At 36.3% G+C, this 19,144-nt stretch overlaps 3 protein-coding genes across 9 annotated transcripts in view; 1 reads left to right on the top strand and 2 right to left on the bottom strand.

Annotated features, from left to right (window-relative positions):
* LOC107224998 (ABC transporter G family member 23) overlaps positions 1–7,374 on the top strand; it is a 51,303-nt gene extending 43,929 nt beyond the window's left edge. For all 5 annotated transcript variants that reach the window (XM_015665288.2, XM_015665290.2, XM_046735679.1 and 2 more), the window contains 6 exons: positions 90–297; positions 699–876; positions 1,140–1,326; positions 2,254–2,519; positions 3,864–3,950; positions 4,939–7,374. In XM_015665288.2, the coding sequence (XP_015520774.2) occupies positions 90–297; positions 699–876; positions 1,140–1,326; positions 2,254–2,519; positions 3,864–3,950; positions 4,939–5,153 (1,141 nt within the window). In that variant the 3' untranslated portion in view covers positions 5,154–7,374. The remainder of the gene's footprint in view (positions 1–89; positions 298–698; positions 877–1,139; positions 1,327–2,253; positions 2,520–3,863; positions 3,951–4,938) is intronic.
* LOC107224989 (retinol-binding protein pinta) lies at positions 6,507–12,518 on the bottom strand. Of its 2 annotated transcripts, XM_046735796.1 has the most exons (6): positions 12,213–12,352; positions 11,901–12,021; positions 11,163–11,322; positions 10,985–11,090; positions 10,492–10,861; positions 6,507–8,648 (listed from the first exon to the last, which is right to left on the bottom strand). In XM_046735796.1, exons 3-6 carry the CDS (start codon positions 11,276–11,278, stop codon positions 8,548–8,550), a joined length of 693 nt encoding a protein of 230 aa, XP_046591752.1. In that variant the 5' UTR covers positions 11,279–11,322; positions 11,901–12,021; positions 12,213–12,352; the 3' UTR covers positions 6,507–8,547. The 2 variants fall into 2 exon arrangements, with proteins under 2 accessions (XP_046591752.1, XP_015520760.1); XM_015665274.2 differs by lacking the exon at positions 11,901–12,021 and having other exon boundaries at positions 12,213–12,518.
* Positions 12,519–12,734: 216 nt separating this feature from the next.
* LOC107224985 lies at positions 12,735–15,106 on the bottom strand. 2 transcript variants are annotated; one of them, XM_046735830.1, is made up of 3 exons: positions 14,962–15,106; positions 13,924–14,478; positions 12,735–13,554 (listed from the first exon to the last, which is right to left on the bottom strand). In XM_046735830.1, exons 1-3 carry the CDS (start codon positions 15,043–15,045, stop codon positions 13,498–13,500), a joined length of 696 nt encoding a protein of 231 aa, XP_046591786.1. In that variant the 5' UTR covers positions 15,046–15,106; the 3' UTR covers positions 12,735–13,497. The 2 variants fall into 2 exon arrangements, with proteins under 2 accessions (XP_046591786.1, XP_046591778.1); XM_046735822.1 differs by having other exon boundaries at positions 13,547–14,478.
* Positions 15,107–19,144: the final 4,038 nt, after the last annotated feature.

Genomic DNA, 19,144 nt, shown 5'->3' with positions numbered 1-19,144 from the left:
TACTATCGGGTACAAGTTATTCTCTCCTATGACGGCAAATCACACTTCGACTTACATAATGATTTTTCCCTTTCTTCTCGCTCAAACAGAGTTATGCTCTTCATATTCGCCCTGCCGGTAATGCAGGTGATCCTATTCTGTCTTGCTATTGGAAGGGATCCAACGGGACTGAAGATCGCAATCGTTAATCACGAGATGACCTGGGGAAACTTGAGCTGTCCAATTGAGAAAAATTGCAGTTTTACGAATCTAAGTTGTCGATATTTAAAATTTCTCGACAACGAAACGATGGTCAAAGTGAGTGGCGCGCACGTTTATACTTTGAAATGCACTCGTACCTCGCTTTACGGCCCTGACGTATTCCGGAAAGGTTGACCGTAAAGCGAAAAGCCCTATAACGAATCAATTACCTTTTCACAGACCCGTACAAGTTCGATTGATTCTATTCTAATTTTTCATAAAATAATATAGTTTTTCATTCATAAAGCAGTTTACTCTTTGTATTTCCTGTAAAAAATGGTGCATAAAGATAATTTTTTTGGCCGTATGAAGAAACAATCGAACGAGTGCCATAATTAAAAAATACCATTTTAGCGAAATTCGGTATAAATAGCGGCCGTATAGAGAGGTATAGGTGCATCGGAATCTCTACATCGATCCGATTCGATGTTCCAAACACCTGCAATGCTACTTTTCAGGAGTATTATCCAGACCCAACTTCCGCAAAGGACGCTGTTCGTGCCGGCGAAGCTTGGGGGGCTCTCTACTTCACAGAGAACTTTACAGACGCTTTGGTAGCACGAATGGTTCTCGGCCGTGATGCTGACGACGAAACGCTGGACCAAAGTGAAATCAGAGTGTGGTTAGACATGTCGAGTAAGTCCGATTTTCACGAGAGTCGATTTCGAATGGTCGCTGTCTGTTTTATTTTCTTTCTCTATTTCCCTATTTACCAAACGGTGATTCTCAACCTCGGTGCCAAATCTATAGATCAAAGAAATTAACATACATGTAAAATAAGAAGCAACGAAGCGCGATGAGTTTGCTGAGTCCAAACGCACGGTTGAGGTCGAATGACTTTGAGCGGCTACAGGCAATAAGGAAAACTATCAACGATTGTATTTTCCGCTTGTCTACAGACCAACAGATCGGCCTAATGTTAGCCAGGAACCTGCAATACACGTACAGGGACTTTGCGAAGGATCTTCTCTCGAATTGTGATCAGAATACCAAATTGGCTGACGTTCCGATACAATTCAAGGACCCCATTTATGGCTCGAACGAACCCAGTTTTACGGACTTTGTGGCGCCTGGTGTCATTTTAACGTGAGTAAATCGAAATTACGGTGCAGTGTTGAAAATGATGGCGAATTTACCAGATATTTACTGATTGCAAATTTACAAATTCGGTGTAGTGACGTATACTACTGTGTAGTTTTTAATATGTAAATGTTGCTTAATTTCTTTAATGAAATATTTGCTGTGGGTTAAAAGAATTTCAGCCATCAACAAGGAAATTTTATTTCACTCGTATCGCACAAAAATATTTCTTGGGGTGGGAAAATTATTTAGTGAAAAAAATGAAATAAACTAAGTTGAAATAGAACTAAGAGAACACTACTATAAGTGTTAAAATTGGTATTAAAAATGATCCTGAACTTAAAATCAGGTTAAAAAAAATAGTGGAATATACAATTGAAGTTCTTCGCTAGCGATTAACAAGTATAAAAAATCTTAATATTCGAACAGTTGAATTCAGACGAATACAAGAAACTTTCTTCAACACATCTGCCTAATTTTTCATGCAAATTGTACAGGAATCGTGGAAAATGCATATTTCTAATTTTTGTAAATCATGAAAAAAAAAGGTAATATGCTCATGAAGAAAACAAGATGATTTTTATCGACCGGACGTTGACAGCAATCCGTCCAAAAAGATGTAACAAAACTGGGTCTGATCAGTTATTTTCTTCCATCTAATCAGATCCATGAAAATTCAACGATTGCCGATCAGCTTAACAAGCAATAAGGTCACCGTGTCTACGATACAAAACAACAACGACTCGAGGAGGAAGCTATTAAATATTTCTTACAATGCGTCGTAAATATAAAATTATCAAAGGTTAAGATTTTGTTATTGCCTGGCGAAATTCTTGAGCACCGAGCAGCGATGTAATTGATCCTTGATTTCGCAGCGTGTAATAATGTCACATGTTTGAATCGTGTCGTACATGCGTGATTTCTCAATTACAGAATCGTATTTTTCTTGGCTGTGGCTCTGACCTCGTCCGCCCTGATCATCGAGAGGATGGAGGGTCTTCTGGATCGAAGTTGGGTCGCCGGCGTTTCACCCGGGGAAATTTTATTCTCTCACGTCGTTACGCAGTTCGTCGTTATGTGCGGCCAGACCGCTCTCGTCCTTATTTTCATGATCCTAGTCTTCGGGGTTGAGTGCAAGGGTGAAATCGGCTGGGTGATCATACTCACGATTCTTCAGGGACTCTGCGGAATGTGTTTCGGTACGTTGCATAATTATCAAATTGTAATTGTAATAATTTTTTTTATTTTCTTTTTTTTTTTCCCTCCCTCTTAAACTAACCATTTTATTCTACAGGAAGAGAACATTATTTCAATTTACGATCAAACGATTAACTGTATGTAAAAAAATTCAATTATTGACTCGCCAATATTATTGTCCCACAAGGTTGTTCACCAGACGCTGTAAAGTAAACGAAAAAGTTTTTTAATTAAGTATAAATCAGTCTTCGAATGAATTTATTCAAATATATTTGCACACGTGGAGTTATGGGGTTCTTTGAATAACTTTTAATTGAAAAAATTTCAGAACCCTGAACAGAAGAAATATATCCTTGCTGTATTATTCTGTATAATTTGATCATTAAGGAAATTTATACACTGTTCAAAGTCTTATAACGTACATCTGCGTTGTACAGATCGTTTCGTAGAAAAAAACTGAGATTGCGAGGCAAGAAATAAACAAAAAAACAAAAAACTTGTTTCAGGTTATCTTTTTTGTTAATAAAATTTTATAGCTGCAGATCAGAAATTCTTTACAGTGAGCAAGGCTGTTTACTGAGTATTTCTGCACTTTGAGTAGAAAATTTAATCGTTCAGCAAAATGTTACTTTTCGATTGGAGAAAATATTTGAGGATTTCGTGCAAGCAGCGAAAATTAAATTTGAGCAACACAATACTTTTTCCGTTGTCCGCAATTGAATAATTTTTATATTCGAACGATTTTTATTACACGCAATTCGTCAGCTGAACATTGCAAGTCGTCTTTTAATTAAATCCTGCATTCGTCAATGCGGTCTGTGTTACATCGGAATGATAATTGGCTTATATACGCTTCGCAAAAAAGTGCAGTACAGCATAATGTGCAGCAATAACTGCAATGGTAAATAAAACCGATTAAAAATATATGTAAATAGTGCTAGCTCAATCGCAATCTGTATATCAGCGTGTGAACTTTTGATCGCGTTGACTGTATAATACGTTATGTTGCAGTTCAACTTTGTAATCTAACTGAATATGATAGCCTTTGCAGATTTTAGATCTGTTACAGAATCATAATTTTTACAACGATTTACCGAAACTTCACGACTCAAGGATGAATTCGCTTGATAAAATTGCGAGCTGTGATTACAGCGAACACATCAATTAATTATAACGTAATGAGAGACAATTTAACTAAGAACAATTTCACACTTTCGCTGTGTTGAAACTTAATTTGTGTCAAGAATTCGTTTATTATCAGGATTCATATAATTCTTACACGATTTAAATTAATCAGCACAACGCCCGTACTTTGATTTCGACGTGTTGTTTTTTTCATGTTCCAGGTTTTGTAATTTCTGCAATTTGCGAACTCGAAAGAAATGCCATTCAATTGGCGCTTGGCAGTTTTTACCCAACGCTTTTACTCAGTGGTACGTATATGCACAGGCACCAATTACTACGTATGCATATAATAGTACATGTATACCTTTCACGATCATTATATAAAGTAATGATTAACACGAGACAACCGACCTCGGTCATATTTCCGTTTCCAACTACTACATGTAGATTTTTTTTACTTGCAAGTATAACACAGATAAATTCTTGCATTAATTAAAGATAAAAACACCTACAGCTCAGAGGAATGATTAACCTTTCGGCCGCCATTATATACAATATATACAGTATTATACAGTATACTGGCCAAGCTATATTCAATTAATATAAATGTGGGTTATTTGAATATACATTAAAATCACCGCCGGTATAACGGTTGAAAAGAACATGACGCCTGTACCGAGATTTTCTTATCCTTCGAGTCATCCGGTTGAGATTGTAAAATTATAAAAAAGAGGGGCGAAGGGGGGGGGGGGGCTATAATTATAAGAAAAAATAGATTAGACAACGAAATCGGATTCTGAAATTATTTGAGCTAGTAACGGAGTTTCATTTCAAGATATTTCTGTTTTCCAATTGATGCTTTTAATTAATCATACTACGATGTAGAGTATTTATCAGATTATCAATTTTACGGTCTACAAAGATTGTCTTTAGAAATACAAAAATTGAAAATACTAAAATTATACGCAAAAGCTTAGATATCGATGCTTTTTTTCAAATTGTTTCGAGGTGGTTGGAAATTTAATAGATTCCTTTGATTTCACTCTACGAATTTGGCTCATTTATTCAGAATACTCTCTCTCTCTCTCTCTCTCTCTCTCTCTCTCTTTCTCTCTCTACAAATTTACCGAAACACTATTTTTTCCATGTTCGCATAGTTAAATTTTTCATTTTACAACGGATGACGATCAACAAGTGTCAATATGAAATTAACTGTTGAAAAAGGAGAAAAAATCTATAAGTGCCACCGGTTTTCGCGGAAAATTATTGCCACGGTATCGATTTGTCTTTTCGCAGGTGTAATTTGGCCAATCGAAGGAATGCCAACAGTTCTGCGATACATTTCGCAAGGCTTGCCACTAACGATGGCAACCACGTCGCTTAGATCGATGCTAACACGTGGATGGAGTGTCACGGAGCCTGACGTTTACAACGGTTTCATCTCAACAATAATCTGGATCGTTGTTTTCCTCACGATAAGCATGCTTGTGCTAAAATTCAAACGGGGATAAAGATAACGTTAAAAGGTGGAATCAATCCTGGGAATTGTTACTGTCTGTGAGTGTGTGTGTGTACAGTAAATTTTAAGAATTAAGAAAAGAGACTATATGCACTTTAAATTCTCTCTCTCTCTCTCTCTCTCTCTCTATCTGTCTGTCTTTTGACTCGTTACGTTGTCGTCGTTTCAGCGGTATGGATATGCCCGAAAGCTCGTTGAATGAACCATGGATACGTATTGTATTAATAAGCAAACAGGATCATTAGCTCGCAAATAATATTTAGGGCCCACTTTTAACGATTATCTGGCTTGCTTGTGATAAGTTAATTTTTTCCACAATATCAAGGAATCGTGGTAGTTTGATAATCGTTCTCTCTCTGCCTTTTATTCAGCTTTCTGAATTCCAATGTAGTTCGAAATTCCTTTCCCTTTTTTTAAAAACCTGTATCGTAAACGCTGAGGGTCAAAGTGAGTGTACTTTGCACTTTCTTGTCTCGTGTTTAACTGACTCAGAAATTGTGATGATATAACAGATTAGGGAATCTTCGAGAGTTTCGCTGAATCCCGAGACCCTGTATGAGACCCCCTGTGTATGTTAGTTGAAATACGACGACGAAGACGACGACGAAACTGTTTGCCGTTCTTAGCTTAAAGTTAAGGATACGCAAAGTTGCTCAATTATAAAAACTTCCGCGCTTTGTAGTTGGACAACTGTTGATTATTAATTTTTTTTTTTTTTTTTTTCTGCTTTCGCTTCATATGACCCACATTCTTCTTTCGTACCTATCTTTTGCTATTACAACGACATTCATATACGTGATTAATAATAAATACGACGATCAATGATCAATATAATTATGGATATACCGGGTGACTCGGGTTTATACGATTTATTGTTAACACTGCAGTTTTATCAAAGAAATGTATAAAGCGATATTGGAGCAACAGTTATTCATGGGACTGTGTAAGCTTGTTAACTCTTTCTATAATCTTCTTTCCGTAACCCATGTAGCATAAAAATAAATTTTTGAAACGATACGTATTTATCGCGTAGCTCGTTCGTAATCAGTACATTTATTTGTATATAGGTATACAAGAATTATTATACGAATAATTTAACTAGCAAATTTTTTATTTTATTTTTTCCTGCGCCACCGTTATTCTTATTACTTTTACTACAAATTTGTTGTCCATTTTTCTTTTTATACTTGAGTGTATAATTGAATGTTACAATCAAAGAGACGTGCAATCGAGTAAATATGTCATTGTACAATAACCAAATTTTTTTACATGTGTTCAACTTGGATGATCTGTTCGATAATTTTCCCTAAACTTTATTTCGTTGTTTTTTTGTTTTTTTTTTTTGTTCTCTTTTCAGTAAAATATATCGCGGGAGAGATTGTAATTAGTATTTTATAAGTTTTTAGAATTTAATTAGAAGATAAGCTTAATAAGATGATTATACTTGCCCATGACTTAAGCATGTACTTCTATTTAACATATAATTAGAATACTCTCTGCAGGCGTGCATTTCATAATTATTGTTAGCACATTCAACTGACAATAATTCGTATTTTATTATTATGATATTATACTTATTATTGACTCGTGAGAGTGGCTTGCCTCGCTTCGAATACCGTTGCGTTGAAATTGAACAATTTTGATACTTTGACTTTTGACGATACATGAGATACAGGCGAATTGAACCGAAATTTATCGTAGATAATCGTGCGATTGATTGATCTCTGTAATACGCAGACATTTTAACCGACTACATTGTCTACCCGAACATAACGGAGTATTTTTCCGACTGCTCAATTACAAATACATCTACATATATAAATAATAAGCCAATGAACACGAAGTTATTTCAGATTCATCTGTTATGAAACTGCAAAAGAATTCTTACGATTCTGACGTGACAAACGGAGTATTAAAAAATAGAGCAATAATAAGGACAATAAAATATGAATACATATTCGATAGACGAGCAGTACGATCCAAGATGCAATGTGATCAGAGATAATAATTGGGTTTAAAAGGACCTACATGATATACGATGCGTGAGATTTAACCCAATACGATTGTATAATAAGTAATTCATTATGAATATACATATAATAAATGTAATATTATTAGTTTATATTTGTTACGAAATGTACGCATACGTATAATTAGCGGGAGCAACACAAAAAAAAAATCGGTCTCTCGAAATAAAGATAAAAAAATATTTATATCATCATCGTTCTGCCCTACATTAATTTCTACCAAAATATCGTATGCGCGAATGTAAAAAATTGTTTATTTTTTGATTATATTCGCACGTACCGATCGCACGCAAGACTGTCGAAACGGATCGAAAACAAAAACTCCGGATGAAAACAAAATAAACTCTACGTCTAGTTTTAAGCTTCGCATGGAGTGTATGAAGGTAAAAAATTGCTCTACACGAACCTGACGATATTTTCTTCCTTTTTTTTTAAATTTGAACAGAACGTACCAACATTTCCATTGACTGTGTGGTGTAAATTTTTCAAATTTAGCCTGCTCCAAAAAGTTTTAACATGTAAAATCGACTGGATGTAAAGAACTTCATATTCAAAGACGAGGCATGATTATTACTTTACGTAATCCCGTCATGTCGTATATAATTATGGCAAAAATTTTTTTTTTTACAACGAAAAACTCATGTAAAGGAGGTTAGAGACGTGACCGACTGCTTTTTTATTTTTTTTGTTTTTGCGTCAAGAAGCAAGTTCAAAAGCTTAAAGTTTTTCTCTTTTAACATTTTGTCTTAAATCTGATAGTTTTCGAGACAAAACAATTCAACTGACGATGATTCTTCAAAATCCAACCGAAAAAATTGCCCCTCCACTCATCAGAGTCCCAACCCCAAAATTGTAAGGAAAATTACTTTTTTTAAACTCTGAAAACCTTCAAGCTATTCCAGTGTGAACCTATGCAACTTTTTACCCTGGACATATTTTCTCTGAAACCCCCTGGTTGTTGAATTACAGCTTTTGTTTTAAACACGTATTTTTTAACTGAAAATGCAATACCGGGACGAAAAAAAATCATACGCCGCGAAACGGCCATGCTCAAAAATTACGCACCAGGCCCAAAAAGAATTATAAAGAATTTTTTGAAAAAGCAAAATGAAGATAAATTTGTCCTTTTAAAAACGCTGCTTCGAACGTTTGATTATCTTTATTTTTGAGAAATTTCGAGTCGTGTACTCGAACTTTTGGCCGGCAGTGTGTATAGAAAATTTCACCTGGAAATGAGGTGATGGGCAATTGAACAATAATTAGTGGAGTTTATATTTTATTGCTTATCAAAAAATATTTCACCTATATCCGTAAGTGATACACCTAAGTGTGCATTAATATAAATAAATAATTCGATGCTTAGGACGGTTTGATTGAATTGTTATCGGTGGAAATCATTTTGTACTTCTCGTCTTCGATAAACCATTCGCGATCATTCTCGACCCTGGTCTTCCAGTATTCTGAAAAAATAAAATACCGAAATTAAATAAATGTACGATCGATTTTTCACTATGAATGTATATTAATCACGCGTTGAATAGATTCACATTACTGTATACGCGTATGAGTATCAAAGCTTATCTGTAGTAATTGAGTGCCTCTTTGTCCCTCTATCAGTCAACAGAAGCATCGCGTCGGTATAATGATACATGTTTTTATATTAATAGCGTCATAAGGCACACATTGTGATAAATTTTTTCTTCTCAATGTGACAATTCAGGTCATTACTTTGTCACACGTAACAACCAATTTTACTATTTTCCGTGCAAACAAAAATGTACTACTTTATCAATTGCGTTTCGTGACCAGGAATTAGATGAATGACGATTCGTCGGTATTGGTTAAAATGATTTATTTAGATGTCGACGTTTCGATCAGGCTCGGTCGGTCACCTTCTGAATTATTTTCACAACCTCATGAATTAGATGGTGTGGATGTAGCAATATTTAGAGAAAAAGAAATGTAAATAAAAAAAATTAAGACGTGAGGTCGAATCGAACTTATTTCCAGCAAGTAAATATATTAAAATAGGCTAATGGACCGTATGAAATATTTCTTCCACGCTTCAAATTTCTTTATAATTTATCATCGCGAAACTGTATAGAACGACAAATAAACAAATTTGCGTTACTCTGCATGTTATTCGAGCATAAAACATGACACAATGATAAGAAATGGGGACAGTTTAATATGTATACAATCGTCAGTTCAGATAAAATAATTATGGCTGGTATTCTGTTTTGATTCTTGGCGTTAAAAAAATTATACCTTCGTCGCCTGATATGACCAATGATAGACAACATTATGCGTATAAAAGTACATAAGTTATACACGTGTTTGTATTATTTTCCATTCAATAGCGTGACTATCAAGATTCTACGACGATTTCTCAGATTGGCTTTAGAATTCTTTACATGGAAGTGCATGACGAAAAACGTAATCGTAATTTTTTCAGAATTTTTCTACCCAGCGTATCTGCAACGCGATATAAAAACTTGAAAAAGACCCACTTTATAAAATCTGAAAAAATTTAGAAAAATATTATAAAATATATCAAAAGTTTTACACTTGTTAAAAGATGGAGATTTTATAACTTAAAAAGATAAATAGGAAGAATTAAAAAAAAAATTAATTATTATTGCATTTCTGATATAAGGATGAACGTAAAAGCTCATTATAATATCTCTGTATAGAAATTTTTCGGCCCTTATTATAATGAGCTTTTATGTTCATTCTTATGGCAAATATGCAATAATAAAAAATAATTTTGTTTTATTTTATAAGATTTTTCTGAATATTTGCAGATTTTAGAAAGTTGGGGTTTTTTTCAAGTTTTTATATCGTACTTCAGATACGCTGGGTCGTAAGATTTTGAAAAAAATTGCCATTACGTTTTTTGTCATGTACTTTCATACACAAAATTATAAAGCAAATTTGAGACATCGACGTAGAATCTTGAAAGTGATGTCATGGAGTCATATATATAAATATATACGCGTGCAGAGATTTCAGTTGGGAGTGAAATGAAGTTTGATACCGTGGCACCAGGAAAGCAGTAAATTCTTATCGTAACTGAAACACTCCGCGGTCACCACATGATCCATGCAATATAATTAATACAGTACAAATCTTTCACAAAAATATCGTAATTACAAAAATAATTCTTCAACGGATATATATAATTGAGTATAATTATCAAATTATCAGGCATACAGGTAATAATGGAAGTCCGCTTCATATCAGGTTCCAAACATTTATTCTGAACCCTTGTGTAATTCATGAGATAGAAAAAAGACCGCTTACCAGTCAATTCTTTAACAGTGCCATCCGTGCCGCCGTATTCCAACGGTAATATGTTCGGTGATATTTTTTTATGCAGATTTTTCAAACCGCGAGTATGAACGTGAACTCTAGACTTCATTTTTGGGGTCATAAATTTCCTGAATACATTCAGTACGAAGTTGACGTAAACTGGAGCGTTGATAAATTCCATGGAGTTTGTTCGCATCGGATAACAACTTTGCCACGAATGAACCGCTCGCTTGATCACTGCTGGCGGTAATTGCAGAGCGTGTCCTAGCGTCACTGCATCAAGGTCAAATATCGCGAATACACCGTAGAGCGAAACCTCTTTGCTGTATCTCGATGCGAGTTCAAGAATCATCTTGCCAGCCTGAAAAACGTTGATTCAATGGAGCTTGTTGATTCCGCCTTAGGCAAGTCGGGCGAGCATTAATTGCTTCAAGACTCGAATAACAGATCTTGAAATCTGTTTAAAATCTTGGTCGAAGCGTACCTTGAACACGTTTGACTGTTTGTGCTTACTGGGATCGTGCACCGACGCTCGAATTATAACGACTAATCTTCCTTCGTGATCGAATTTTCTCAACGGTAAAAATACCCTGTCAAATTTAGTAGAAAAATTCAATACAAATCTCATTTTGAACTTTCTATTTCGCTTCAATAGATGTTACCCCATCTGGAACATTTCTTGAAGCTCAGGCAGCAACGGGTCTCTGTTGGCAAACCATTCGGGAACCGTTGCTCTCAGCTCGTGATAATTCCGAAACTTCGTTTTCGCCTTCTTCATGTCGAATTTGCAGCCCCTCAGGAAACGCAGAATGTAAAAGTCATCTGCAAAAATATCTAATACGTGAATCCAAAGGTGGCCGCAATGCACGTAACAATTACTTCGTTTCGGTTTCTCTAAATAATCTAAATTCGCGCTGGTTTATTCACCGAAACAAGACTGATCACGTGCAGGCTATGTTTACATGATGGGTCATTGTTTCTGAATCTTCGGAACACTTTAATCTTACTCCTGCCAATTTAATTCTAATTTTATCTAAAAATAGTATTATACACATCACAATGGACGAGTTTGATTTTTTCAAATTTTTTTTCAACTTCTTGTTTCTTCAGAAAAGTGACATGGATTTTACGGATGATCGAAATCATGCCATTCTCTTCTACTTTCATTTTCAAAAAAATCATCCGGGTTCTGAGTAAAATATCAATTTTGATGCTCAACGTGAGGGAACCGTGTGAAAGTAGCATCAAAGTACACAAAGTCGTCTTTCGTCGTAGCGATCTACGTTTTCGGAAAACTTAACATTTCTTGTATATAAGTATAATATCTAAATGTGAGAAATTAATGGGTTCTCGGTAACGACAAAATAGGAAGAAGAAAAAAAAACGCGTGACCTACGTACTATGGAGCACAAGTCATAGTTTCAGTGAGTATTTAGTAGTTTCAACTGACTATCAAATCAGTTTCCTGCAGAATTCTCGCTTCTCCTTTCTCGCGTGGTCGGCACACAACTGAGACAATATCTGTGGCGGAATAAGGGACTAATCAAAATTTGTCAAAATTGAACTTTACCTCTGCAATATGTATTATTTACAGATAAAATCATAATTAAATAAGTTACGGCGAAGTATAAAAGTGTTTCGTATGCGAAAAATGTTCCATACGTAATCTGTTTACAATGGCATTAATGCGAGTCAGTCATAATTTATCTCACCAGTGCGAGTATGCAAGTCTTTATTTTCTAATATCCACTGCCTCATTTCCGAGATATTTTTTTCCCGATCGTGCTCATGCTCATTTAAATTCAAGGCAGCGTATTCCCGCTCAGCATCGGTCAAGCTCCAATAATCGTCCGATTCGTTAGACATTTTACGTTAACTGAATGAGAAACCGCGTTTTAGATCCAATGGGATTCCAGCCTTGACGCGCACTGACTCTTTGAATACGCGTGCAGCTGTGTTTCATAAAGCTAAACGCACTGCTAAACCTGGCCACACTTCAGGCACTTTAAAGTACCGTCTGCCCCACTGCTTACTGTCGAGTCTCGTAAAAGGCAGCGACTGCAGCGCTGCCAACCCATGGCGTCCCTAACTAACTTCAGCGCGAAACTTTTATACATAGGTATATCTTAAAGTTGGCAAGTTGTGACATGGACAGACACTATGGATACATGATTGAGCGGTTCTATGTTTTTTGTTAAAATTTTTTTTATTAATCACAATCAGTAAGTGGAAATACGAGTATTTGAACTCGATGCAACTGCTGCATCTAATCATCACATCCATGTGTCGTGATAATTTTCAGTCTACTGCTGCTAACTCAGTTACTATATGTATAGCGCTCGTGTACTGTGCAATCTCTAAAAATGCGGTAGAATTTGCTGATAGGAATACCGATATCTTCGTATAGTTGCACTGCTGTCGCATCTAAGCCTTTACTATCCTTTACCAGCAGTCGACATGCAATAACTCGTGCATTCCGCACTAATTGGGCTACCGCCCTATCAGATCTACTTGATTTGATCATACGGGAGCTTGTATGAGTTGACTTTCATTGATCGGAAAAATTCAAATTTACGGTCACGTTCTTAATAATATTTACTGATAAATTTGTTTTTCAAAAGTATGTAAGGTAGCTTGGCGACAAAAAATTAAAACCGACGAGAAACCTTTTCAAACTTTCGGAAAATCGTTTTTATTCGCTACGATTATTCATAATTTATTTAGTTATTGTTTTATGTTCTTTGAATCGGCTGTGATACTGTGTACCGGGTTATTTCCGTGATGTGCCCTATAGGGACTCCTAATTACAGGCAAATCAAGTTACAAGTCCACTCTGAGCAGTTGCGCTGCTCTTTTGTTAGCACGTGGCTGATATCGCCGCGAAACTCGAGGCCGCTCGGAGTAAATGTGTACCCTGATTTGTCTATAATTAGGGATGTCTAGGGGGCTGGCGTACCAATAATTTGTATTGTTTTTCGGTGATTTTCATTTTCAACATCATTTTCTCTGGTTTTTCATGTAGCCATGCCATTCTTTCTTCGGTGCAGTCTTGTTCTGTAAAAATTCATGAATTTGAATCGGTACACTAAAAGAATTTCAATTCTATTCTCAGATATGGTGTTTTTTTTTTTCGTACGGTAACCGGTAATCAAATTTAAAACGCTCAGCTCCTAATTCTGTTTCCTATTTTTTGCATTTAATGGTAGAGCAAACAAACTGAGTCAACGATTCTGACTTAAGCGAATTAATTGATTCTTACTGTGTCATTTTGATTGGCAAATTCCTAATCTTCCATTCATGAAGTAAATCTATTTCTAATCAACTTAACCTTCCTTTAGCCGATAATATTATCACTTGTTAATCAGAATTCGAAAATATTCGCTGTTCTACGGAATTGTAACAATGCAAATTTGAAAAGATTACTTCAATCATACGCTGCATCATTTTCTGCAGGTTGACAAACTGCAATCTCATTTGCTCGGTAGCATCGATCGGTTCCAGCGCAGTAGCTTCGTCTTTCGATTTATCTTCTTCTAATTTTGGTACTACCTGGTTATAAGTCTTTTGACAAAAGGTTTGAAACGCACACTCGAGCTCAAAACTAGCATCAAGTTCGTCCTCGACTAATTGCCGTAACTCCTCTTCGGCTTGCATAACCTGACATTTGATATTGCTCAAATTTTTTTCCAGATTTGTCACGACATTGAACAAACGTTGCTCTATCTCTGGAATAAGCACTCTGCCTTCGTCGTCGTAAACTTCGTTGTCTGTCAGGTGCCGAATGTTTTGCTGCTTACGAAGCTCTAATTTCGCACTTTCCATCTCATTTTTCATTCGCTTGTGCTGTAAAACCAAGTCCATCAGTACTTCTTGGCCAGCCTTTCTGGCCGCCTCCTTCTCCTTCAGTTTATTCTTCAGTTTCATTGCACTGTCATCTTCCTTGAGATAGCATTCGAATGCCTCATCTCTCTGCGGCGTCTATTAGGCAGGAAGATTTCTTTTTATCAAAGGTATACTCTGACTGTGAGTACCAACCAGTACGTGATATCAGTCGTGGTTTGGTTCGGGTACCGTTTAATCGCTATTTTCGGCGACAAGGGCATCCGTCATATTTCAATATCTATGTGATGTATCACATGATGATGTATCCGTTTCCATTAACGTTATTACTCAGACAGCACAAAACGTACTGAATATCTCCAAGATGATGTTTAGAAAATGTCTTGACATCTTTCGGATGTAAGGATATTATTTCGAGGTGAAAAACGGGTCGGAAGACATCTTCTAAACGTCTTTTTGACAAGTTCAAGTTTTCTGCTGACTCGATAAATGGCAATTTATGTGATCGTATATCTCGCTGTCCTTCAGAAACATAGCTTGGACTTATCAAGTATACTAAATGGACAAATAACAGCACCAATTCATCATATTTTAAGTACAGTAACTCAACCGTCTAATTACTTTTGAAACTACTGATGATATCACTGGCCTGGAACAAGGCATAATCTCCATATCAAATGGATCCCCATATCTCTGAATCTTCATCAGTTTCACCACAGGCCCAAACGCAGGGATTACCCGTCCTGGCCCGATCGTTATTCCTGTTTCAACGGTCAAATTGATTAGAAAATGATCCATCTAAGGCAGGGATAGCCAACTTGATGAAGCCCGAGATCTACTGTTCACTGTCCAGACTCAGTGCGATCTACCAATCTCAAATGTTTACCAGTCACGAAGGGAAAGGATGATTTAAGTCAAGTAATATTTGTTTGATTTCACTAAACTCTATTGTCAAATGCGGCGAACATAATACTTACTCAATTCAACGAAATATTTTCGCCGGACGAAATAGTTGTGGCAACTTAATATAGAATTGAATGAAGCATTTGAATGATCATCCTGACCATCAATTTATTCAAAATGAGTTTCTTGTGATAATGTGAATTTCGTATAAAGAAAATGTGTGATTGAAATGACAAAAAATTTTATTGAACGCACCTCAATCGTTTGATTTTAAAAATATGAAATTGTTCTACCAAAACTAATTAAGCTTGTTCTAATTTATGTTCTGTTGAGTCAATAGTTCAATGGTCGAAGCGGGTCATGAAATTTGTTGCTATAAAAATCTTTTGCATTGACTGAACATTAGAATTATTATAGCGCACAAAACGTATTCATCGAACCATATCATTTATAATTCTGTTGACTCCAAATTTTGTGGGATTTACTCGATATTAATCGGGTAAAACCCGAAAACTTGTTCACGTATAATCTGTATGCAGAATTAAAAACTGACGATCCGACAGTAATTTTTGTTCATTTGTCGTCAATATCAATTTCGATGATACGAAACTTGGTATTATGCTTTGTTCGTTTGTAACACTACCTATATTGCGTATCGCATCGCTATCGACCGATTGGCCATCCGTGGTCTAAGATATAATAGTTTGCCAAAAGAAATGTTAAAATTTAGTTTTCTTGAACACTGGTCAATGGTCCCAAATCACTGCTAATAAGTTATATAATAATTGTGCTGTTATTTCTTAATGATAAAACAGTTGATCCGTCTGAATCAATATTTAGAAAAAGAGAAGAAGCCGTTAAAAAAACTGCCGTCAACATTATTCATGCAAATGATGGTAAACTCGAATCGGATAAAAATAATACCAGAATCAGAATAATAGTTCAGTCGTTTCGAACGTTCTAATTTTGAAAAGTTTTCTCAAATCGTCGGTATTTTATTTTTATCATTCTAATTTTCTCAGAATCATGTCTATTGCGTAATAAGGAGGTTCCTTGATTCAAGTTATTCGCGCAAATAACATTACTGGAAGTTTATTGAGCGATTTTTTCTATCTTCCCAACTTTTGTTTCAGACGGTCCATTAATTGTTTAATGAGAAAACAGTCAAATTTTGGATAAACCTTTTGCGGTAGTAGCTTTACCGGCAAATCTGACTAATCTACGTTGTATACCTTGATCCTCTATTTCGCCAACTTTGTCAATCACAGTTTCATCTTCGCCAACTGAAGATGACGATGTCACCTTCGATAAACGTTCCCCAGTAGATTTCTTACGTCGTATTTTCCCAGTACCACTCGTTACTACAATCTAACAATCAGATCATCAATCTATTTAATACCAGTGGTAATTAGCCAGACGGATTAGCAGGCGTGACCCATTTGCAGTTGATAATCTAATGCAAGCAACATAAATTAATGTGCGACCATCTTCTAGATAACAAATCGTACGAGAATACGTCTAAATGACCTACATCTTATGATTCACAAGGGGAGCACATGCATATGGGGTGACCGATGCTGATAAAATTTGAACTGGTGAAGCGAGATCCGAGTTTCACCTGCAGTTCAAATTTTATCAAGAACGGTCACCCCGGATACATGTACCCCCCCTGTCAGTTTTCGACGTCAAATTGGCGTCTTGTGTCTTAAAGACATCTTGTAGACTCGAACTTATTTTAGTTTCACGCTATCTGGCACGTATTTGGAATAGTTGAAACATTTCAATCACCTTGGACGGTTTAGTCAGTGACAAGGTGGAACCCTTTATATCTTTTGCAGCCAAATCGTAAGCATCTCGCGCTGCTTGCTCCAAGGCTACTTTGTGGTCTGCTTCAAGCCTGCAAACGTAGTGATTTTTTTGCTATTAAATGATGAGAATTTTCAAAGGGTAATTGGACATTGCTATCACCAACTTTGCAAACAACTCCTTGAACGTCTTAAGCAATATTTGAGACTGGGACAAACTCAAAAGCATCAAATCGTCCAAGCCACCATTTAGGAAGTCAATGGCATCCTGTTCGATTTGCTTTGCTCTCGCCGTCGACACGTTCCCCAATGGCTCCTGATGAAGGAGCATATTGTTCACGGCCAACTCCTTTCTCAAGCGAGCAATGTTCTCTCGCAACTTCCCCACCTCGATGTCAGATTCTGGCATAACATCGTACCGGATCTTCTTTGGTTTCAACTTCTTCACGTTGCTGGCAAATCTCAACGTTGATAATGTCAAAATTAGATCTTCGTCGGTTACACGGATGTGTGCGATGAAACTGTTCATAATTGGACAAAAACTTTTAAGTTCGATGAATTTCACCTGCGGTGTAGATATAAGACTGATTACCGCAATAAAGAGCTTAGTTCGAATGCGTGACCCAAATATTTGAGCAAGTTGCTACTGTGCCGAGGGATGTTGGATCTGTTCGGGTTCCGCAAAGCGAGAATAAACTGTTCCAATTTTACCTTGTCCAAATTTGCGTTGCAAATTTGCTCGGCTGATTTACGGCAACCCGAATTTCCAACAGAATCGAAACCGGCCATATCGACGATGTGAATCTGCAAAAATTTTTCTGATTACTCCTGACAGTTACGTCATGCAATTCATCCCCCATTATCTTACTCTCGAATGTGTCGCCACTGCCCACGATGTAATCAAACTGGTGTTCGACACGTGAAATGTAAGGATGCTCGTGCCTTGATGGGACGCATCGTACGTTTCTCCTTGTTCGATTGACTTGCGTGCTTCGCCTTCGAATATTTTCTTCAGAGTTTCATCTTCACTGTTTACGGGTACTGAAGTAACGTTCTGAATAAATTATGAAGTACTTTTAGACACGTTTCGGGTGAAATAGTCAATACTCCGAAAGAGCTCAACAGCGGTTAAACCTTCAAGGCCTCACGGATATTAAATTTTGCTCGGCCGTTTTTTCCGACCAGCAAATCCTTTACTTGATTTTTGTATATTTCTACGTAGCTCATGCGATATTCGATTGCATCGGAATATTTCCTATTCCGTTTCTCTTCAAGCATATCTGATAACATCCGTGCAATAATGCCTCTGTGCTAAAAAAATTAACATGCACGAATAAATTAAGGAATCTGAGAAAGCAACAAGGCATTACGGTATGTATGATTTTCAGATCACTTTAAAGTTATGTTTTTTACTTCATAATTGTTTCTCAATCCAGCAGTTGTGAAGCTTTTTCCAGTGCCGGTTTGTCCGTAACTTACGAGAACGCTATTAGCCCCATCTAAAATGCTTAAGCGATGGAAAATTTTAACATGGTATTTATTCGTTACTGCAAATGAACGAGTATTCACTTTTTCAGCAAGTCTTTGGTGACGCTTTCATAAACTTCTTCTTGTGAGCAGTTGTAGAAGACTCGATCCGTTGCAAACCGCCAATAAACCGGGCTTTTGGATTTCACTACTCTGTCATACTTGATATCTTGCGAACAGCGTACGTACATGTCCTGTCAAAGTATTCATTTATTACATACGTCGGCACTGAAGTTACATGGACAAGTAAATAAATCCCGATTCTACAGCTTTTACTGTCTGACCGATCGAATCACCTTAGCAGTACTGTAGATATGACGACAAGATTGCATTTTTTATAATCCTCCTCACTCACCTTTCCGTTGTCATCAAGCTTCAGAAGAGATTCACAAATTTTCGTAAGAGGTAAAATTCTTACGAAAATTTTAACGTTTTTTACTTGTGCAGCTTCTTCCTCATCCATCATTTGATATCGTTATTACCTTAATTTCAGAGACTTATCTACTATGCATACATACACAATGGTACCAAATGAAAAAATAATTGCATGCAAAATACCCGAAATGCGT

This window comes from Neodiprion lecontei, chromosome 1 (genome assembly GCF_021901455.1).
Source record: "Neodiprion lecontei isolate iyNeoLeco1 chromosome 1, iyNeoLeco1.1, whole genome shotgun sequence".
In the NCBI taxonomy this organism is placed as follows: Eukaryota; Metazoa; Arthropoda; class Insecta; order Hymenoptera; family Diprionidae; genus Neodiprion; species Neodiprion lecontei.
This window is presented reverse-complemented; position numbering and strand designations above follow the sequence as displayed.

Coding starts and splice junctions, on each gene's coding strand:
- LOC107224985 (XM_046735822.1), bottom strand. CDS start 15,045: ATGAAGATTCAGAGATATGGGGATCCATTTGATATGGAGATTATGCCT. Junction 14,479..14,961: donor TATCATCAGTAGTTTCAAAA/GTAATTAGACGG, acceptor CCTGCCTAATAG/ACGCCGCAGAGAGATGAGGC.
- LOC107224989 (XM_015665274.2), bottom strand. CDS start 12,366: ATGTCTAACGAATCGGACGATTATTGGAGCTTGACCGATGCTGAGCGG. Junction 11,323..12,212: donor AGACTTGCATACTCGCACTG/GTGAGATAAATT, acceptor ATATTTTTGCAG/ATGACTTTTACATTCTGCGT. Junction 8,649..10,491: donor CACTGTTAAAGAATTGACTG/GTAAGCGGTCTT, acceptor TTATTTTTTCAG/AATACTGGAAGACCAGGGTC.